Source organism: Geotrypetes seraphini, chromosome 3 (genome assembly GCF_902459505.1).
Source record: "Geotrypetes seraphini chromosome 3, aGeoSer1.1, whole genome shotgun sequence".
Taxonomy (NCBI): Eukaryota; Metazoa; Chordata; class Amphibia; order Gymnophiona; family Dermophiidae; genus Geotrypetes; species Geotrypetes seraphini.
The window spans coordinates 223,913,678-223,932,651 of record NC_047086.1 but is presented as its reverse complement, the minus strand read 5'-3'; the positions used below and the strand labels follow the sequence as shown (position 1 = coordinate 223,932,651).

Here is an 18,974-nt window from a genome sequence, read left to right as displayed (position 1 = left end):
CAGGGTTTTGTCTAAAATGAGTTTTTGAAATATTATGACAGATGCAGAATCAGTAATCTCTGTCAGATGGGAGGTTGGGGGAACCCAGGGGCTGTTGAAAAGTTCTCAGTTGCGATATCCATGTCTTCACTTCTTGGTTGGGCCTAGAATTTTTCAACACCTCCTCAGATGACTCTTATTGCCAGGGAGCCCAGATCCTTGTCAGTCCACCCTAGAGGAACCCCAAAACTTAACCAGACAAATCTTTTGAATACCGACCTTTAAATTAACAGTGCTTTCAGAAACTCTAATCCTCTCCTTTCATTTTTACTCCACCCTGCCTGCAACCTGCCCTCACAAACACAGGGCATTACTTGTACAACTGTGTCACTGATGGTTTTTCTATTCTTTATTATTATATTTCTGATTTTGTTATTTATTTTCCACTGCTTCTCTGTAACAAGGTTTTCTTGTGGCTATGAAAAAAAAATTTCCATATGTAAATAATAATTTTTAAAAAGAGCTGTGCCATTTTGTCTTCTCTTACTGCCTGCTTTGACATTTAAGTATTTAAGGCCATGGGACCCTGAAAAAGGAACTGTGTCATATGTTGCATCCTGAAGTTAAAAAAAAAAAAAATCTAACAGGAAGTGCTGGGATTGTTAGCCAGAAAAAAAAAATGCTTCAGCTGCTTTTAGAGAGAGGAAACTAGACCCGCTGGAATACAAAGCCATGACTTGATCTGTAAAACTCTCTGTTAGAACCAAGGAAGAGACAAGCGGAGACTGAGCACCAGGGAGAATGAAGGCTTCTGGAGAAAAATAAGATACCTGCCACACAGCCTCCAGCCTTTTCACAGGTAAAACCTGCACATGTGGTGTATGCTCTGCAAATGCTGCTTTTCAACCACTGTCATCTATCCCTTTCCTACTGTGTCTCCAGCATGTAGTACTTTACATCTTCTAACAAAATCAATAGGCACTTAATCGAATCATCTATCTGCTGTCGTGCTTCTCAGATTAAGCGCTCTATAGCCTTTACTGTGCAAAACTCTTAAGCTACATAAAAGGCAGAATAATGTAGAGATACTTGACTCAGTGCCACTACAAAGATGTTAGGCTGGGGGTAGGGGGGCCAACCGGCTCTTGTCATATTTCTCGTTTTTGTCACGCGTGAGAGTTTGCTGTTGTGTGAGATTGTTTTCATCCCTCCAGATTTGGCAGAGGAGATGGCAGCTTTCTCCGAGGCACAGATTCCCAGCCCATCTTTTAAAAAACAATTTTTTTTTTTTTACTTTCACACAAGCCTTTATTTTCATTGTCAGCTGAAAAGAGTTATGTGTAAGGAGGAACAGCAAAAAAAGAGTCCCCAAGAATAGCTTGATGATGTTGGGGTTCCACAGATGCTTATGAAGATGCTGGGGATTCTTCAAATTGAAGGGCAGCGGTAGGGTAGGGATCTGCACAGGCCAGAAAGTGCGGTTCATTTGTGGTTCTTTTAGCTTCTCTGATTTTCAGGCATTTTCCCATTCATATAACACATCACGTTTTTAGCGCCAGCCACAGTGGCAATAGCTCCGATGCTCATAGAATTCCTATAAGTGTCGGAGTTGTTACCTTCGTGGCCGGCGCTAAAAACCACGCAACAGTTATGTAAAAGGGGGGGTTTATTAGTACACACTAGAACTTTTTAATGCATGTTTAATCCCAATAAAGTCCAAAGAAGTTTACATATAAAAAAAATGATCTAAATGAAAATAATTTCTTGGATATAAAATACAAATGTTCCCAGACCTGGCACGAGACGCACAAAAACGTCGACGTGAATTTCTGACTTTAAAACCAGGTGTTACTTCTTTAGGGGCAACTTTTTTTCTTCGTCACTCATATAAATGCGTGATACAGTATCAAATGCAAAAATATGTCTTCTATGATCCTACCCAATTGACAATTTTCTTGACGGCCGCTCGCCAGAGACAGTATAAATGCTCATTGTTTAATTTGGACATCTCCTTCAGTTGACCATGTTTCACGTTTCCTTTTTTTTTTTTCCATGAATGTCTTTCATAATATCTCGTTGAATCTATTTCTTGGATCTCAGTATTGAGGTCTTGAGTTGAAGTTAAGTTTTAAATTTCTTTATTATCTTTGTCTCATATTATCATGATGTATATCTGTTTATTTACTTAACTCAACTTTTCTGTACAAGTGGATACTTGATAATGTTATAGAAAATCTGATAAATAAAAAAAAATGATCTAAAAAACAAAACAACCCAGAACATTATTACAAGCATTTATTATCACACAGATATTTTTAAGACATTTTTAGAAAGAAATAGAGAATGTTTTGTTTCCAAAACAAGTAGGTTCATTATTCCAAAACTGCACAGTCTGGAGTTGAAAATTCCAAAATGTTCTTGTATTGAACGCCTTTACGAGGGGGTGCTGAAAAGTTCTCAGTCCAACCAAGAAGAGAATGACATGGATATGGTTCAATCAATGATCTGAAACAATACCAAAACATAGAATTTTGTTTCTTCAGATTAGCACTTAATGAAATAAGATACCACTCTTCAGCTTCAGTGGCAAAATAATGCTCAGAATTTATGAAGTTGGTTGGGCTGATAACTTTTCAACATCCCCTGATAAATGAAGGAAAATTAAGCATCAAATGATTATCTGGCTGCCATGATTAGTCCCAAGAATGACATTTAATCAAGTAAAACAATCTGAAGCAGCACAAAAGGATTTCAACTCTGCAGGGGCTCTAGCTAGAAACCAAGGAAGTTCTCTTAATAAAGACATGGCGTGATTGAATTTATGCTGCCTAAAGATTAAACGAGCAGCAGTGTTCTGTAATAGTTAAATGTTTCCCAGGTATATAATACATCACAGCAATCTAGTTAAGATAATTTTCTTCCCTGCATTAAGTAAGGCTGCATAATTCGAAACTGTTTCAGTCTGAAAAAGACCTTTTTAGTAAGAGAGTTTACTTGGTTATCCGATGACAAAATGGAATCCAGAATTACTCTCAAAACTGTAGATCTATTAAATTAATTTCGTATGCATTCAAATTTTTAAGACATGTTAGCAAGCAAGAAAAGATGGAAATCAGACCGTGAAAAAGATTTGGGGATTGATAAGTTGCTTTCTGGGAAGTGACCAGTACTAGCATAGCTAGAAAATTTAGCACCCTGTGCTGGGACAGTGGAAAGTGCTGTCTCCCCCCCAAACACATCACAGTGGAAAGTACTGTCTCAACCCCCCAACACATCACAGTGGAAAGTACAGTCTCTCCCCCAACACATCACAGTGGAAAGTACTGTCTCTCCCCCAACACATCACAGTGGAAAATACTGTCTCCCCCCCAACACATCACAGTGGAAAGTACTGTCTCAACCCCCCAACACATCACAGTGGAAAGTACAGTCTCTCCCCCAACACATCACAGTGGAAAGTACTGTCTCTCCCCCAACACATCACAGTGGAAAATACTGTCTCCCCCCCAACACATCACAGTGGAAAGTACTGTCTCTCCCCTCTAACACATCACAGTGGAAAGTACTGTCTCTCCCCCCCAAACACATCACAGTGGAAAATACTGTCTCAACCCCCAACACATCACAGTGGAAAGTACTGTCTCCCCCCCAAACACATCACAGTGGAAAATACTGTCTCAACCCCCAACACATCACAGTGGAAAGTACTGTCTCTCCCCCCCCCCCAACACATCACAGTGGAAAATACTGTCTCCCCCCCAACACATCACAGTGGAAAGTACTGTCTCTCCCCTCTAACACATCACAGTGGAAAGTACTGTCTCTCCCCCCCAAACACATCACAGTGGAAAATACTGTCTCAACCCCCAACACATCACAGTGGAAAGTACTGTCTCCCCCCCAAACACATCACAGTGGAAAATACTGTCTCAACCCCCAACACATCACAGTGGAAAGTACTGTCTCCCCCCCAAACACATCACAGTGGAAAATACTGTCTCAACCCCCAACACATCACAGTGGAAAGTACTGTCTCTCCCCCCCCCAACACATCACAGTGGAAAATACTGTCTCCCCCCCAACACATCACAGTGGAAAGTACTGTCTCTCCCCCCCTAACACATCACAGTGGAAAGTACTGTCTCTCCCCCCCAAACACATCACAGTGGAAAATACTGTCTCAACCCCCAACACATCACAGTGGAAAGTACTGTCTCCCCCCCAAACACATCACAGTGGAAAATACTGTCTCCCCGCCAACACATCACAGTGGAAAGTACTGTCTCTCCCCCCCCAACACATCACAGTGGAAAGTACTGTCTCTCCCCCCCCAAACACATCACAGTGGAAAATACTATCTCAACCCCCCAACACATCACAGTGGAAAATACTGTCTCCCCCCCCCCAAACACATCACAGTGGAAAATACTATCTCAACCCCCCAACACATCACAGTGGAAAATACTGTCTCCCCGCCAACACATCACAGTGGAAAGTACTGTCTCTCCCCCCCAAACACATCACAGTGGAAAGTACTGTCTCTCCCCCCCAAACACATCACAGTGGAAAGTACTGTCTCCCCCCCAAACACATCACAGTGGAAAGTACTGTCTCCCCCCCCAAACACATCACAGTGGAAAAATACTGTCTCCCCGCCAACACATCACAGTGGAAAGTACTGTCTCTCCCCCCAACACATCACAGTGGAAAGTACTGTCTCTCCCCCCCAACACATCACAGTGGAAAGTACTGTCTCTCCCCCCCAAACACATTACAGTGGAAAAGTACTGTCTCTCCTCCCCCCAACACATCACAGTGGAAAGTACTGTCTCTCCCCCCCAAACACATCACAGTGGAAAATACTGTCTCTCCCCCCCAAACACATCACAGTGGAAAATACTGTCTCAACCCCCCCAACACATCACAGTGGAAAGTACTGTCTCTCCCCCCCCCAAACACATCACAGTGGAAAATACTGTCTCCCCCCCCCCCAAACACATCACAGTGGAAAATACTGTCTCAACCCCTCCAACACATCACAGTGGAAAGTACTGTCTCCCCCCCAAACACTTCACAGTGGAAAATACTGTCTCCCCGCCAACACATCACAGTGGAAAGTACTGTCTCTCCCCCCCAACACATCACAGTGGAAAGTACTGTCTCTCCCCCCCAAACACATCACAGTGGAAAATACTGTCTCTCCCCCCCCAACACATCACAGTGGAAAGTACTGTCTCTCCCCCCCCAAACACATCACAGTGGAAAATACTGTCTCTCCCCCCCCAACACATCACAGTGGAAAGTACTGTCTCTCCCCCCCCAAACACATCACAGTGGAAAGTACTGTCTCCCCCCCCAAACACATCACAGTGGAAAGTACTGTCTCCCCCCCCCAAACACATCACAGTGGAAAATACTGTCTCCCCGCCAACACATCACAGTGGAAAGTACTGTCTCTCCCCCCCCCCAACACATCACAGTGGAAAGTACTGTCTCTCCCCCCCAAACACATCACAGTGGAAAATACTGTCTCTCCTCCCCCAACACATCACAGTGGAAAGTACTGTCTCTCCCCCCCAAACACATCACAGTGGAAAGTACTGTCTCCCCCCAAACACATCACAGTGGAAAATACTGTCTCCCCCCCAACACATCACAATGGAAAGTACTGTCTCTCCCCCCCAAACACATCACAGTGGAAAGTACTGTCTCCCCCCCCAAACACATCACAGTGGAAAGAACTGTCTCTCCCCCCCCAACACATCACAGTGGAAAGTACTGTCTCTCCCCCCCAAACACATCACAGTGGAAAGTACTGTCTCTCCCCCCTAACACATCACAGTGGAAAGTACTTTCTCTCCCCCCCAAACACATCACAGTGGAAAATACTGTCTCAACCCCCAACACATCACAGTGGAAAGTACTGTCTCCCCCCCAAACACATCACAGTGGAAAATACTGTCTCCCCGCCAACACATCACAGTGGAAAGTACTGTCTCTCCCCCCCCCCCCAACACATCACAGTGGAAAGTACTGTCTCTCCCCCCCAAACACATCACAGTGGAAAATACTATCTCAACCACCCAACACATCACAGTGGAAAGTACTGTCTCTCCCCCCCAAACACATCACAGTGGAAAATACTGTCTCCCCCCCCCAAACACATCACAGTGGAAAATACTATCTCAACCCCCCAACACATCACAGTGGAAAATACTGTATCCCCGCCAACACATCACAGTGGAAAGTACTGTCTCTCCCCCCCAAACACATCACAGTGGAAAGTACTGTCTCTCCCCCCCAAACACATCACAGTGGAAAGTACTGTCTCCCCCCCAAACACATCACAGTGGAAAGTACTGTCTCCCCCCCCAAACACATCACAGTGGAAAATACTGTCTCCCCGCCAACACATCACAGTGGAAAGTACTGTCTCTCCCCCCCAAACACATTACAGTGGAAAATACTGTCTCTCCCCCCCAACACATCACAGTGGAAAGTACTGTCTCTCCCCCCCAAACACATCACAGTGGAAAATACTGTCTCTCCCCCCCAAACACATCACAGTGGAAAATACTGTCTCAACCCCCCAACACATCACAGTGGAAAGTACTGTCTCTCCCCCCCCCAAACACATCACAGTGGAAAATACTGTCTCCCCCCCCCAAACACATCACAGTGGAAAATACTGTCTCAACCCCTCCAACACATCACAGTGGAAAGTACTGTCTCCCCCCCAAACACTTCACAGTGGAAAATACTGTCTCCCCGCCAACACATCACAGTGGAAAGTACTGTCTCTCCCCCCCAACACATCACAGTGAAAAGTACTGTCTCTCCCCCCCAAACACATCACAGTGGAAAATACTGTCTCTCCCCCCCCAACACATCACAGTGGAAAGTACTGTCTCTCCCCCCCAAACACATCACAGTGGAAAGTACTGTCTCCCCCCCCAAACACATCACAGTGGAAAGTACTGTCTCCCCCCCCAAACACATCACAGTGGAAAATACTGTCTCCCCGCCAACACATCACAGTGGAAAGTACTGTCTCTCCCCCCCCCCCAACACATCACAGTGGAAAGTACTGTCTCTCCCCCCCAAACACATCACAGTGGAAAATACTGTCTCTCCCCCCCAACACATCACAGTGGAAAGTACTGTCTCTCCCCCCCAAACACATCACAGTGGAAAATACTGTCTCCCCCCCCCCAAACACATCACAGTGGAAAGAACTGTCTCTCCCCCCCAACACATCACAGTGGAAAGTACTGTCTCTCCCCCCCAAACACATTACAGTGGAAAGTACTGTCTCTCCCCCCCAAACACATCACAGTGGAAAGTACTGTCTCCCCCCAAACACATCACAGTGGAAAATACTGTCCCCCCCCAACACATCACAGTGGAAAGTATTGTCTCCCCCCCAAACACATCACAATGGAAAGTACTGTCTACTCCCCAACACATCACAGTGGAAAGTACTGTCTACTCCCCAACACATCACAGTGGAAAGTACTGTCTCCCCCCCAAACACATCACAATGGAAAGTACTGTCTCTCCCCCCCCCCAACACATCACAGTGGAAAGTACTGTCTCTCCCCCCCAAACACATCACAGTGGAAAATACTGTCTCTCCCCCCCAACACATCACAGTGGAAAGTACTGTCTCTCCCCCCCAAACACATCACAGTGGAAAATACTGTCTCCCCCCCCAAACACATCACAGTGGAAAATACTGTCTCAACCCCCCAACACATCACAGTGGAAAGTACTGTCTCCCCCCCCAAACACATCACAGTGGAAAGAACTGTCTCTCCCCCCCCAACACATCACAGTGGAAAGTACTGTCTCTCCCCCCCAAACACATCACAGTGGAAAGTACTGTCTCTCCCCTCCAAACACATCACAGTGGAAAGTACTGTCTCCCCCCAAACACATCACAGTGGAAAATACTGTCTCCCCCCCAACACATCACAATGGAAAGTACTGTCTCTCCCCCCCAAACACATCACAGTGGAAAATACTGTCTCCCCCCCCAAACACATCACAGTGGAAAATACTGTCTCCCCCCCCAAACACATCACAGTGGAAAATACTGTCTCAACCCCCCAACACATCACAGTGGAAAGTACTGTCTCCCCCCCCAAACACATCACAGTGGAAAGAACTGTCTCTCCCCCCCAACACATCACAGTGGAAAGTACTGTCTCTCCCCCCCAAACACATCACAGTGGAAAGTACTGTCTCTCCACCCCAAACACATCACAGTGGAAAGTACTGTCTCCCCCCAAAAACATCACAGTGGAAAATACTGTCTCCCCCCCCAACACATCACAATGGAAAGTACTGTCTCTCCCCGCCAACACATCACAGTGGAAAGTATTGTCTCTCCCCCCCCAACACATCACAGTGGAAAGTACTGTCTCTCCCCGCCAACACATCACAGTGGAAAGTACTGTCTCTCCCCCCCCAACACATCACAGTGGAAAGTACTGTCTCTCCCCCCCAAACACATCACAGTGGAAAATACTGTCTCTCCCCCCCAACACATCACAGTGGAAAGTACTGTCTCTCCCCCCCCCAAACACATCACAGTGGAAAATACTGTCTCTCCCCCCCAACACATCACATTGGAAAGTACTGTCTCTCCCCCCCAAACACATCACAGTGGAAAATACTGTCTCAACCCCCCAACACATCACAGTGGAAAATACTGTCTCAACCCCCAACACATCACAGTGGAAAGTACTGTCTCCCCCCCCCAAACACATCACAGTGGAAAATACTGTCTCCCCGCCAACACATCACAGTGGAAAATACTGTCTCTCCCCCCCAAACACATCACAGTGGAAAATACTGTCTCAACCCCCCAACACATCACAGTGGAAAGTACTGTCTCTCCCCCCCCCCCAAACACATCACAGTGGAAAATACTGTCTCCCCCCCCAAACACATCACAGTGGAAAATACTGTCTCAACCCCTCCAACACATCACAGTGGAAAGTACTGTCACCCCCCCAAACACTTCACAGTGGAAAATACTGTCTCCCCGCCAACACATCACAGTGGAAAGTACTGTCTCTCCCCCCCCAACACATCACAGTGGAAAGTACTGTCTCTCCCCCCCAAACACATCACAGTGGAAAATACTGTCTCTCCTCCCCCAAACACATCACAGTGGAAAGTACTGTTTCCCCCTCCAAACACATCACAGTGGAAAGTACCGTCTCCCCCCCAAACACATCACAGTGGAAAATACTGTCTCCCCACCAACACATCACAGTGGAAAGTACTGTCTCTCCCCCCCAAACACATCACAGTGGAAAATACTGTCTCTCCCTCCCAATACATCACAGTGGAAAATACTGTCTCTCCCCCCCCAACACATCACAGTGGAAAGTACTGTCTCTCCCCCCCAAACACATCACAGTGGAAAATACTGTCTCCCTCCCCCAAACACATCACAGTGGAAAATACTGTCTCAACCCCCCAACACATCACAGTGGAAAGTACTGTCTCTCCCCCCAAACACATCACAGTGGAAAATACTGTCTCCCCCCCCCAAACACATCACAGTGGAAAATACTGTCTCAACCCCTCCAACACATCACAGTGGAAAGTACTGTCTCCCCCCCAAACACTTCACAGTGGAAAATACTGTCTCCCCGCCAACACATCACAGTGGAAAGTACTGTCTCTCCCCCCCAAACACATCACAGTGGAAAATACTGTCTCTCCCCCCCCAACACATCACAGTGGAAAGTACTATCTCTCCCCCCCAAACACATCACAGTGGAAAATACTGTCTCTCCCCCCCAACACATCACATTGGAAAGTACTGTCTCTCCCCCCCAAACACATCACAGTGGAAAATACTGTCTCAATCCCCCAACACATCACAGTGGAAAATACTGTCTCAACCCCCCAACACATCACAGTGGAAAGTACTGTCTCCCCCCCCAAACACATCACAGTGGAAAATACTGTCTCCCCGCCAACACATCACAGTGGAAAGTACTGTCTCTCCCCCCCAACACATCACAGTGGAATGTACTGTCTCTCCCCCCCAAACACATTACAGTGGAAAATACTGTCTCTCCCCCCCAACACATCACAGTGGAAAGTACTGTCTCTCCCCCCCAAACACATCACAGTGGAAAATACTGTCTCTCCCCCCCAAACACATCACAGTGGAAAATACTGTCTCGACCCCCCAACACATCACAGTGGAAAGTACTGTCTCTCCCCCCCCCAAACACATCACAGTGGAAAATACTGTCTCCCCCCCAAACACATCACAGTGGAAAATACTGTCTCAACTCCTCCAACACATCACAGTGGAAAGTACTGTCTCCCCCCCAAACACTTCACAGTGGAAAATACTGTCTCCCCGCCAACACATCACAGTGGAAAGTACTGTCTCTCCCCCCCCAACACATCACAGTGGAAAGTACTGTCTCTCCCCCCCCAAACACATCACAGTGGAAAATACTGTCTCTCCCCCCCCAAACACATCACAGTGGAAAGTACTGTTTCCCCCTCCAAACACATCACAGTGGAAAGTACCGTCTCCCCCCCAAACACATCACAGTGGAAAATACTGTCTCCCCACCAACACATCACAGTGGAAAGTACTGTCTCTCCCCCCCAAACACATCACAGTGGAAAATACTGTCTCTCCCTCCCAATACATCACAGTGGAAAATACTGTCTCTCCCCCCCAACACATCACAGTGGAAAGTACTGTCTCTCCCCCCCAAACACATCACAGTGGAAAATACTGTCTCCCTCCCCCAAACACATCACAGTGGAAAATACTGTCTCAACCCCCCAACACATCACAGTGGAAAGTACTGTCTCTCCCCCCCCCCAAACACATCACAGTGGAAAATACTGTCTCCCCCCCAAACACATCACCGTGGAAAATACTGTCTCAACCCCTCCAACACATCACAGTGGAAAGTACTGTCTACCCCCCAAACACTTCACAGTGGAAAATACTGTCTCCCCGCCAACACATCACAGTGGAAAGTACTGTCTCTCCCCCCCAACACATCACAGTGGAAAGTACTGTCTCTCCCCCCCAAACACATCACAGTGGAAAGTACTATCTCCCCCTCCAAACACATCACAGTGGAAAGTACTGTCTCCCCCCAAACACATCCCAGTGGAAAATACTGTCTCCCCACCAACACATCACAGTGGAAAGTACTGTCTCTCCCCCCTAAACACATCACAGTGGAAAATACTGTCTCCCCCCCCAAACACATCACAGTGGAAAATACTGTCTCAACCCCCCAACACATCACAGTGGAAAGTACTGTCTCCCCCCCCCAACACATCACAGTGGAAAATACTGTCTCCCCGCCAACACATCACAGTGGAAAGTATTGTCTCTCCCCCCCCCCAACACATCACAGTGGAAAGTACTGTCTCTCCCCCCCCAACACATCACAGTGTAAAGTACTGTCTCTCCCCCCCAAACACATCACAGTGGAAAGTACTGTCTCCCCCCCCAAACACATCACAGTGGAAAATACTGTCTCCCCCCCCAAACACATCACAGTGGAAAGTACTGTCTCTCCCCCCAACACATCACAGTGGAAAGTACTGTCTCTCCCCCCCAAACACATCACAGTGGAAAGTACTGTCTCCCCCCCCAAAACACATCACAGTGGAAAGTACTGTCTCCCCCCCCCAAACACATCACAGTGGAAAATACTGTCTCCCCGCCAACACATCACAGTGGAAAGTACTGTCTCTCCCCCCCCCGAACACATCACAGTGGAAAGTACTGTCTCTCCCCCCCAAACACATCACAGTGGAAAATACTGTCTCTCCCCCCCCCCAACACATCACAGTGGAAAGTACTGTCTCTCCCCCCCCAAACACATCACAGTGGAAAATACTGTCTCCCCCCCCCCCCCAAAACACATCACAGTGGAAAGAACTGTCTCTCCCCCCAACACATCACAGTGGAAAGTACTGTCTCTCCCCCCCAAACACATTACAGTGGAAAGTACTGTCTCTCCCCCCCAAACACATCACAGTGGAAAGTACTGTCTCCCCCCAAACACATCACAGTGGAAAATACTGTCTCCCCCCCAACACATCACAGTGGAAAGTACTGTCTCCCCCCCCAAACACATCACAATGGAAAGTACTGTCTACTCCCCAACACATCACAGTGGAAAGTACTGTGTCCCCCCCCAAACACATCACAATGGAAAGTACTGTCTCTCCCCCCCCAACACATCACAGTGGAAAGTACTGTCTCTCCCCCCCAAACACATCACAGTGGAAAATACTGTCTCTCCCCCCCAACACATCACAGTGGAAAGTACTGTCTCTCCCCCCCAAACACATCACAGTGGAAAATACTGTCTCCCCCCCCCAACACATCACAGTGGAAAATACTGTCTCAACCCCCCAACACATCACAGTGGAAAGTACTGTCTCCCCCCCCAAACACATCACAGTGGAAAGAACTGTCTCTCCCCCCCCAACACATCACAGTGGAAAGTACTGTCTCTCCCCCCCCAAACACATCACAGTGGAAAGTACTGTCTCCCCCCAAACACATCACAGTGGAAAATACTGTCTCCCCCCCAACACATCACAATGGAAAGTACTGTCTCTCCCCCCCAAACACATCACAGTGGAAAGTACAGTTTCTCCCCCCCCCCCAAATACATCACAGTGGAAAGTACTGTCTCTCCCCCCCAAACACATCACAGTGGAAAGTATTGTCTCCCCCCCAACACATCACAGTGGAAAGTACTGTCTCTCCCCCCCCAACATATCACAGTGGAAAGTACTGTCTCCCCCCCAAATACATCACAGTGGAAAGTACTGTCTCCCTCCCCAAACACATCACAGTGGAAAGTACTGTCTCCCCCCCCCAACACATCACCAGCACCACCACATCTTTCCATTTATCCAGTGAATGTCAACAACAATTTTTAAATGATTGCCATCTCTGAAATTCACTCTATATGTCCTGTGGCACTGATCCATCTGCACTCTCCTGGTCAGAGCCTTGTGAATGACCAGGGAAACCCATGAGATATGGACTCCTTCCGTCACTGCCATTTTTCACTTATCTTTTAAGACTGTGTCTAGTGGACTAAGATGTTTGATACTGCTTTGAAAAAAAAAATGCTGATAGAGTTGTCCCCAGTGGTTACATAAAAATGTTCAGTTCTTACTGAAACAGGCTGTACAAGGGCCACTGATATATGTCTGAAATATAAACAGTAAAACTGGATCTTTTGTTTTTTCATCATGCTTGCGACAGATTTTTATTTAGAAATGTTAATGTATGTTGTAAGCCTCAAGAGTGATTCAAAACAATGGTCTGAGAATCCTGCATTCTTGGCTTAATTCCGAACTATCTCAGTGGCATGAGCAATATTTATTATGGCAGTTCTAAGAAAATGAAAATGTACTTTATATTTTTTTCTTATAACTGATGAACATCAGAGGAAATTTGCAGAAAAGTGATGGGCCTGGTGCTTACAAATGGTGAGTGTTTATAAATGTCATAGTAGGTAGTTTCTGAGCTTCCGCATGGAAGGCAAGAGAAGGAGTTGGCCGTCTTGGGAGTCCAACTCCGTCCCCAACAGCCCTTGCTGAGCCGTTCTTCAAATCTGAAAAACTGCCATCTTTCCTGCTCAGCCCTTCTTCGGCTCCAGCCACCGCAAGGGAAGGAGTTGGCCGGCGTGGGAGACCAACTCTGCCCCCAACAGCCCTTGCTGAGCCGTTCTTCAAATCTGAAAAACTGCCATCTTTCCTGCTCAACCCTTCTTCGGCTCCAGCCACCGCAAGGGAAGGAGTTGGGCGGCATGGGAGACCAACTCCGCCCCCAATAATCCTTGCTGAGCCGTTTCTTCAAATCTGAAAAACTACCATCTTTCCTGCTCAGCCCTTCTTTGGCTCCAGCCACCGCAAGGGAAGGAGTTGGTCGGCGTGGGAGACCAACTCCGCCCCCAACAGCCCTTGCTGAGCCTTTCTTCAAATCTGAAAAACTGCCATCTTTCCTGCTCAGCCCTTCTTCGACTCCAGCCACCGCAAGGGAAGGAGTTGGCCGTCGTGGGAGACCAACTCCGCCCCCAACAGCCCTTGCTGAGCCATTCTTCAAATCTGAAAAACTGCCATCTTTCCTGCTCAGCCCTTCTTCGGCTCCAGCCACCGCAAGGGAAAGAGTTGGCCGTCGTGGGAGACCAACTCCGCCCCCAACAGCCCTTGCTGAGCCATTCTTCAAACCTGTAAAACTGCTATCTTTCCTGCTCAGCCCTTCTTCGGCTCCAGCCACCGCAAGGGAAAGAATTGGCCGACGTAGGAGACCAACGCCGCCCCCTACAGCCCCTGCTGAACAGTCCGCTGCCTCCACTCTGCCTGCCTGGCTTAAGTCTCCCATGTTCAAATTCCATCGTGATCTGTACAGTTTACTTGAATTGCATTATAAAGGCTCTTACCCAATTAGCCATCGCTAAGCCCCTCCGCTGGAATTTGTCCATTACTAGTCTCTGCCCATTGCTAAGGCCCTTTTCTGACCAAAAAAAAACCAAAAAAAAGCCATGAAGCCACCCCTTTGGGTCCTTATACTCCTGCTCTGCTCATCTCTCAACACCTCCCTCTGCCTGAACCCTCCCTCTCCCAACCTGCTCGACTCCTCAAATAGTCACAATTCTGGCCCTGGCACCAGAATCCCCACCCTGACGCGCCCCAGGAATCACCCCACCAGAAAAACCCCCCACAAAGTCAATCCCACCTTTCTAAAGCCTGTCCCCCATGCTAATCTCCCCTGCCATGCCTCTAACTCTCTCACCCCTGTCCCGACCCTTTACTGCAACGCCAGATCCGCATGCAATAAAATTCAAATTCTAAAGGACCTCCTTGAGGACCTCGATCCTGGATTCCTGTGCATCACAGAATCATGGATCTCAAAAGACGACCTCTTCACACAAAACGAACTCTGCACCCATGGTTACCAAGGCCTCTTTTCACCCAGAATCAACCGCAAAGGAGGTGGCCTGGCACTCCTCTACAAATCCTTCTTTGATGTCCAGCTCCTCGAAAGAGGCACCCACGCTTCATTAGAATATATGCTAGCCTCAATCAATGATGAGCTCCGTCCTCACCCACTGGGCATCCTGTTACTATACCGTCCACCTATCCCTTGGTCCAATTCCTCTAACCTTGTCTTCGAGACCATAACTAATGCCTTTCTCCAATTCCAAAGATTACTAATCATCGGAGACGTTAATCTCCACCTTGACGACTCCACAGCAAGGACACGATAGAATTCAATGACTTCCTCATCTCCCTAGCTTTCTCCCCCCCCACATCCGCTCCTACCCATGAAAAAGGGCACACCCTAGACCTCATCCAGTTCCTCGACCTCACCGCTTATAAAACATCTGCCGAAGACACCCGTTGGGAACACATCCCGTGGTCAGACCATCTCCTAGGGGCCTTCTGCCTCCCCATCTTCATGTCTCATCTCGGATCCCCACCCCAATCCCCCAATTCTATTACCTTCCGGAAAAAAATTTCGAGCGGTCTGTTCTGGACCAAATTCCTCAACCTCCTCCCCTCCATTCCCAAGCTTGCAGACTCTGAAAACAATTGGCACAACTGGATCGCCCTTTCCAAGTCCACCTACCACTCCCTCGCCCCCCAAACCACTAAATCCATCACCTATCCCCATAAAGCCCCTTGGTACCTTCCACTCCATAGAGACCTGAAACAAAAATGTCGAGCCTTAGAGCGAAAATGGAAAAAATCCAAATCCTCATCTGACAGACAGGCCTGGAGAGTCAATATCAAACTCTACAACTCAATATTAAAAAAAGCAAGGAAGAACTTCTATGGAGACAAGATCTCCAAATCCAAAAACCAGAATGGCACATTGTTCAACATTTGGCGCTCCCAAACCACTAAAAATGACTCCACCCTTCTTCCCTCATCTCCTTCATTCTTCAATGATAAGATCTCTACCTTAAGGTGCTCCTTCCCGCCCGCAATCTCCTACAATTCTCTGGTGCCCCCCGAACCCAACCCCACCCTAGCTGCTCTCAACCCCATCCCTGCCGACAGATCCTGGACTGTCTTCGAGCTCATATCTGATTCTCAGACCCTTAAACTCTGCCTCAAGTTAAAATCATGCAACTGCATCCTGGACCCATTTCCCTCCTACCTATTTGAGAAAATCCCTGCACAGGCTATCACATCTCTTACCAAACTCATAAATTCTGCCCTATTATCAGGCCTATTCTCCACTGAAATGGGACACATCGCATTGACCCCTTTACTGAAAAAAGCTGACCTAGACCCCTCCATACCATCCAACTACCGTCCAATAGCAAATATCCCTCTCCTCACCAAACTGCTCAAGTCTATCATATCTACCCAGCTCTCTTCCTACTTAGAAAGATTCTCCATCCTCTTACCTTACCAATATGGCTTCAGACCCAACTTCTGCACTGAATCCCTATTGGCCTCTCTAATCTCTAAGGTTCAGCAACTGCATTCTCGTAACAAGTTTGCTGTCCTTCTACAATTCGACCTCTCCGCAGCTTTTGACGTTGTCCACCACGACATTCTAATTTTCCAACTCTCCGAGATAGGCATTAGCTCCATAGTTCTTGATTGGTTCTCCAAATTCTTGCGCTCCCGCTCTTACATGGTTAACATGAGCGGCACCTCATCCTCCCCCTGGACCCCGACTTGTGGTGTCCCACAAGGCTCACCCCTCTCCCCAATCCTCTTTAACATTTACATGTCCTCCCTGAAACTACTCCAACTATCCCCCCTTGAAACTCTTTACACTTACGCTGATGACATCGTCGTCCTCCTTGAGACTGACTCGAACCTCACTAACCTCTCCACGAACATATCCTCATGCATAAAGAACCTCCAATCCTGGGCATTCACAATGCATATGAAACTAAACGAGTCCAAAACAAAACTCCTTTGGCTCGGCCCAAAATTAGACCATCTACCTTCCTCCATCCCATTGTCCTCCGGCCCCCCATTACAGCTCGAGTTCTCAAGCAAAGTTCTGGGTGTCACCTTAGACTCTTCTCTATCCTTCAACGAACATCTCCAATCCCTGGTGAAGAAATGCTTCTTCAGCCTTCATATGCTAAGGAAAGTCAGACCCTATTTTCACCAAAAACACTTCACAGTCCTAGTACAATCCATCATCCTCTCCAGATTGGATTATTGCAATTCTATCTACCTCAGCCTAACCAAGAAAAGCCTCCACAGACTTCAGCGGATTCAGAACGCCGCAGCTAAGCTTGTTTTCGCGAAAAGCAAATTTGATCACGTCTCACCACTCCTGTCTAAGCTCCATTGGCTCCCAGTAATCCCCAGGATCCACTTCAAATGTGCGTGTCTGGCCTACAAGATCCTACATGGCATCCTTCCTGCCGTTATCCCTCTATCCTGGAACTCCCCAACCCCTACTTCCTCCAGATCCTCCCAAATTTTTAAACTATCCTTCCCTTCCATAAAAGGTATTTCCCATGTAGGCAAACTTGGGTCATCCCTCCCCTTTAGAATCACTGAGATCTGGAATAACCTCACCTCCCCTCTCCGAACCTCAAGCTCCCTCCAACTCTTCCACAAACACCTAAAAACCTGGCTATTCTCAAAACTGTAACACTTCCCCCCTCTTAGGCCTCTCACCTTCCCCCTTTACACCTAACTCTTTAATCTCTCCACTGTAGTTCCTCTCTCATCCTTCTTCCTGTAAACCGTGCCAAGCTCCGCATTCGTGGAGATGGTGCGGTATATAAACCCAAGGTTTAGTTTAGTTTAGTTTAGTAGTCACTTGAGCTTCACTCACTTATTTTTGGAAAGAGAAAGTATGACCATGTTTCCCCATTGCTGAGAAAACTCCATTGGCTTCCGGTCCATCATAGGATACAGTTCAAAATAGAGAATGACACGGTGACAAAATTCATCACCATTCCCGTCCCTGCGGATAACCGCGGGAAATAATCCCATGTCATTTTCTAGTGTCTATTTCAACCTCAGTCCTTCTACACCAGCATTCTTCAAAGCAAAGCTTGTAGGTCAGTGGTTATGGCCATTCATACTCTGATTCTTCCCTCTCTCCTTAAAGAATGACATGAAGATGGTTTCCCGCGGTTATCCGCGGGGACGGGAACGGTGATGAATTTTGTCACCGTGTCATTCTCTAGTGTGCATGTCTGGTTTTCAAATTCCTTTAGATCCTGCTATTCAAGAATTACAATTCACAAATTAGCATTTCCTTCTCTGAAAGGTATTAAATGCACTGGGAAGCTTAGTAAATCTTTTACTTTTAAATTGGTGAGAATTTGGAATGGACTTCCAGATTCTCTAAGACTGGTAGATCAATTATTTCAATTTTGAAAAAGTTTAAAAACCTGGTTGTTTTCACAATAGTTAATTTGATTTTAGCTGTCATATAGTAATTTTAAGCAATTCAACATACTTTTTTCTAACTTTTTCCATCCATTTAATCTAACCAATTTCTGTTTTTATCCCACAGTTTTTACTTGTAATGTTTCATTTTTTTAACAAACTGTAAACCAAGTCGAGCTCCTTAGGGAGTAGATTAGGTATATAAAATGAAGATTAGATTAGATTAGATGGTGCAGTTTAATGGAAGAACAAAAGGAGGGGGGCACCAAAGGTCAGAGACATGGATTTCAGGAGTAATCATTGTACTAAAATGAAGTGGTACCAGAGAGGTCCTTTTTACGAAGCTGCGTGAGACACTAATTGCACCTACAGCAGCGAAAAAATGGAGTACCATGGGTATGCTCAGGCATCCCTTGATAACTTTGAAATCTGCAAGCATTAACCATTCCCTAAATAAGGGCTGCCCAAGTCCGGTCCTCGATATCCACAATGAATATGCATGAGAGAGAATGGCAGGATTAATTCGTCGAAGGCCCCCAGGCACCCAAGTACACTGGGATCCCTGTCCCGTCCCA

At 47.0% G+C, this 18,974-nt stretch overlaps 1 protein-coding gene across 4 annotated transcripts in view; it reads left to right on the top strand.

Annotated features, from left to right (window-relative positions):
- The first annotated feature begins 656 nt into the window (after nt 1–656).
- LOC117357102 (serine/threonine-protein kinase receptor R3-like) overlaps nt 657–18,974 on the top strand; it is a 141,286-nt gene continuing 122,968 nt past the window's right edge. For 3 of the 4 annotated variants that reach the window (XM_033937358.1, XM_033937356.1, XM_033937359.1), the window contains exons 1-2: nt 657–838; nt 13,462–13,503. In XM_033937358.1, coding sequence (XP_033793249.1) covers nt 13,482–13,503 — 22 coding nt within the window. In that variant the 5' untranslated portion in view covers nt 657–838; nt 13,462–13,481. The remainder of the gene's footprint in view (nt 839–13,461; nt 13,504–18,974) is intronic. The other variant, XM_033937357.1, reaches the window with a different exon arrangement.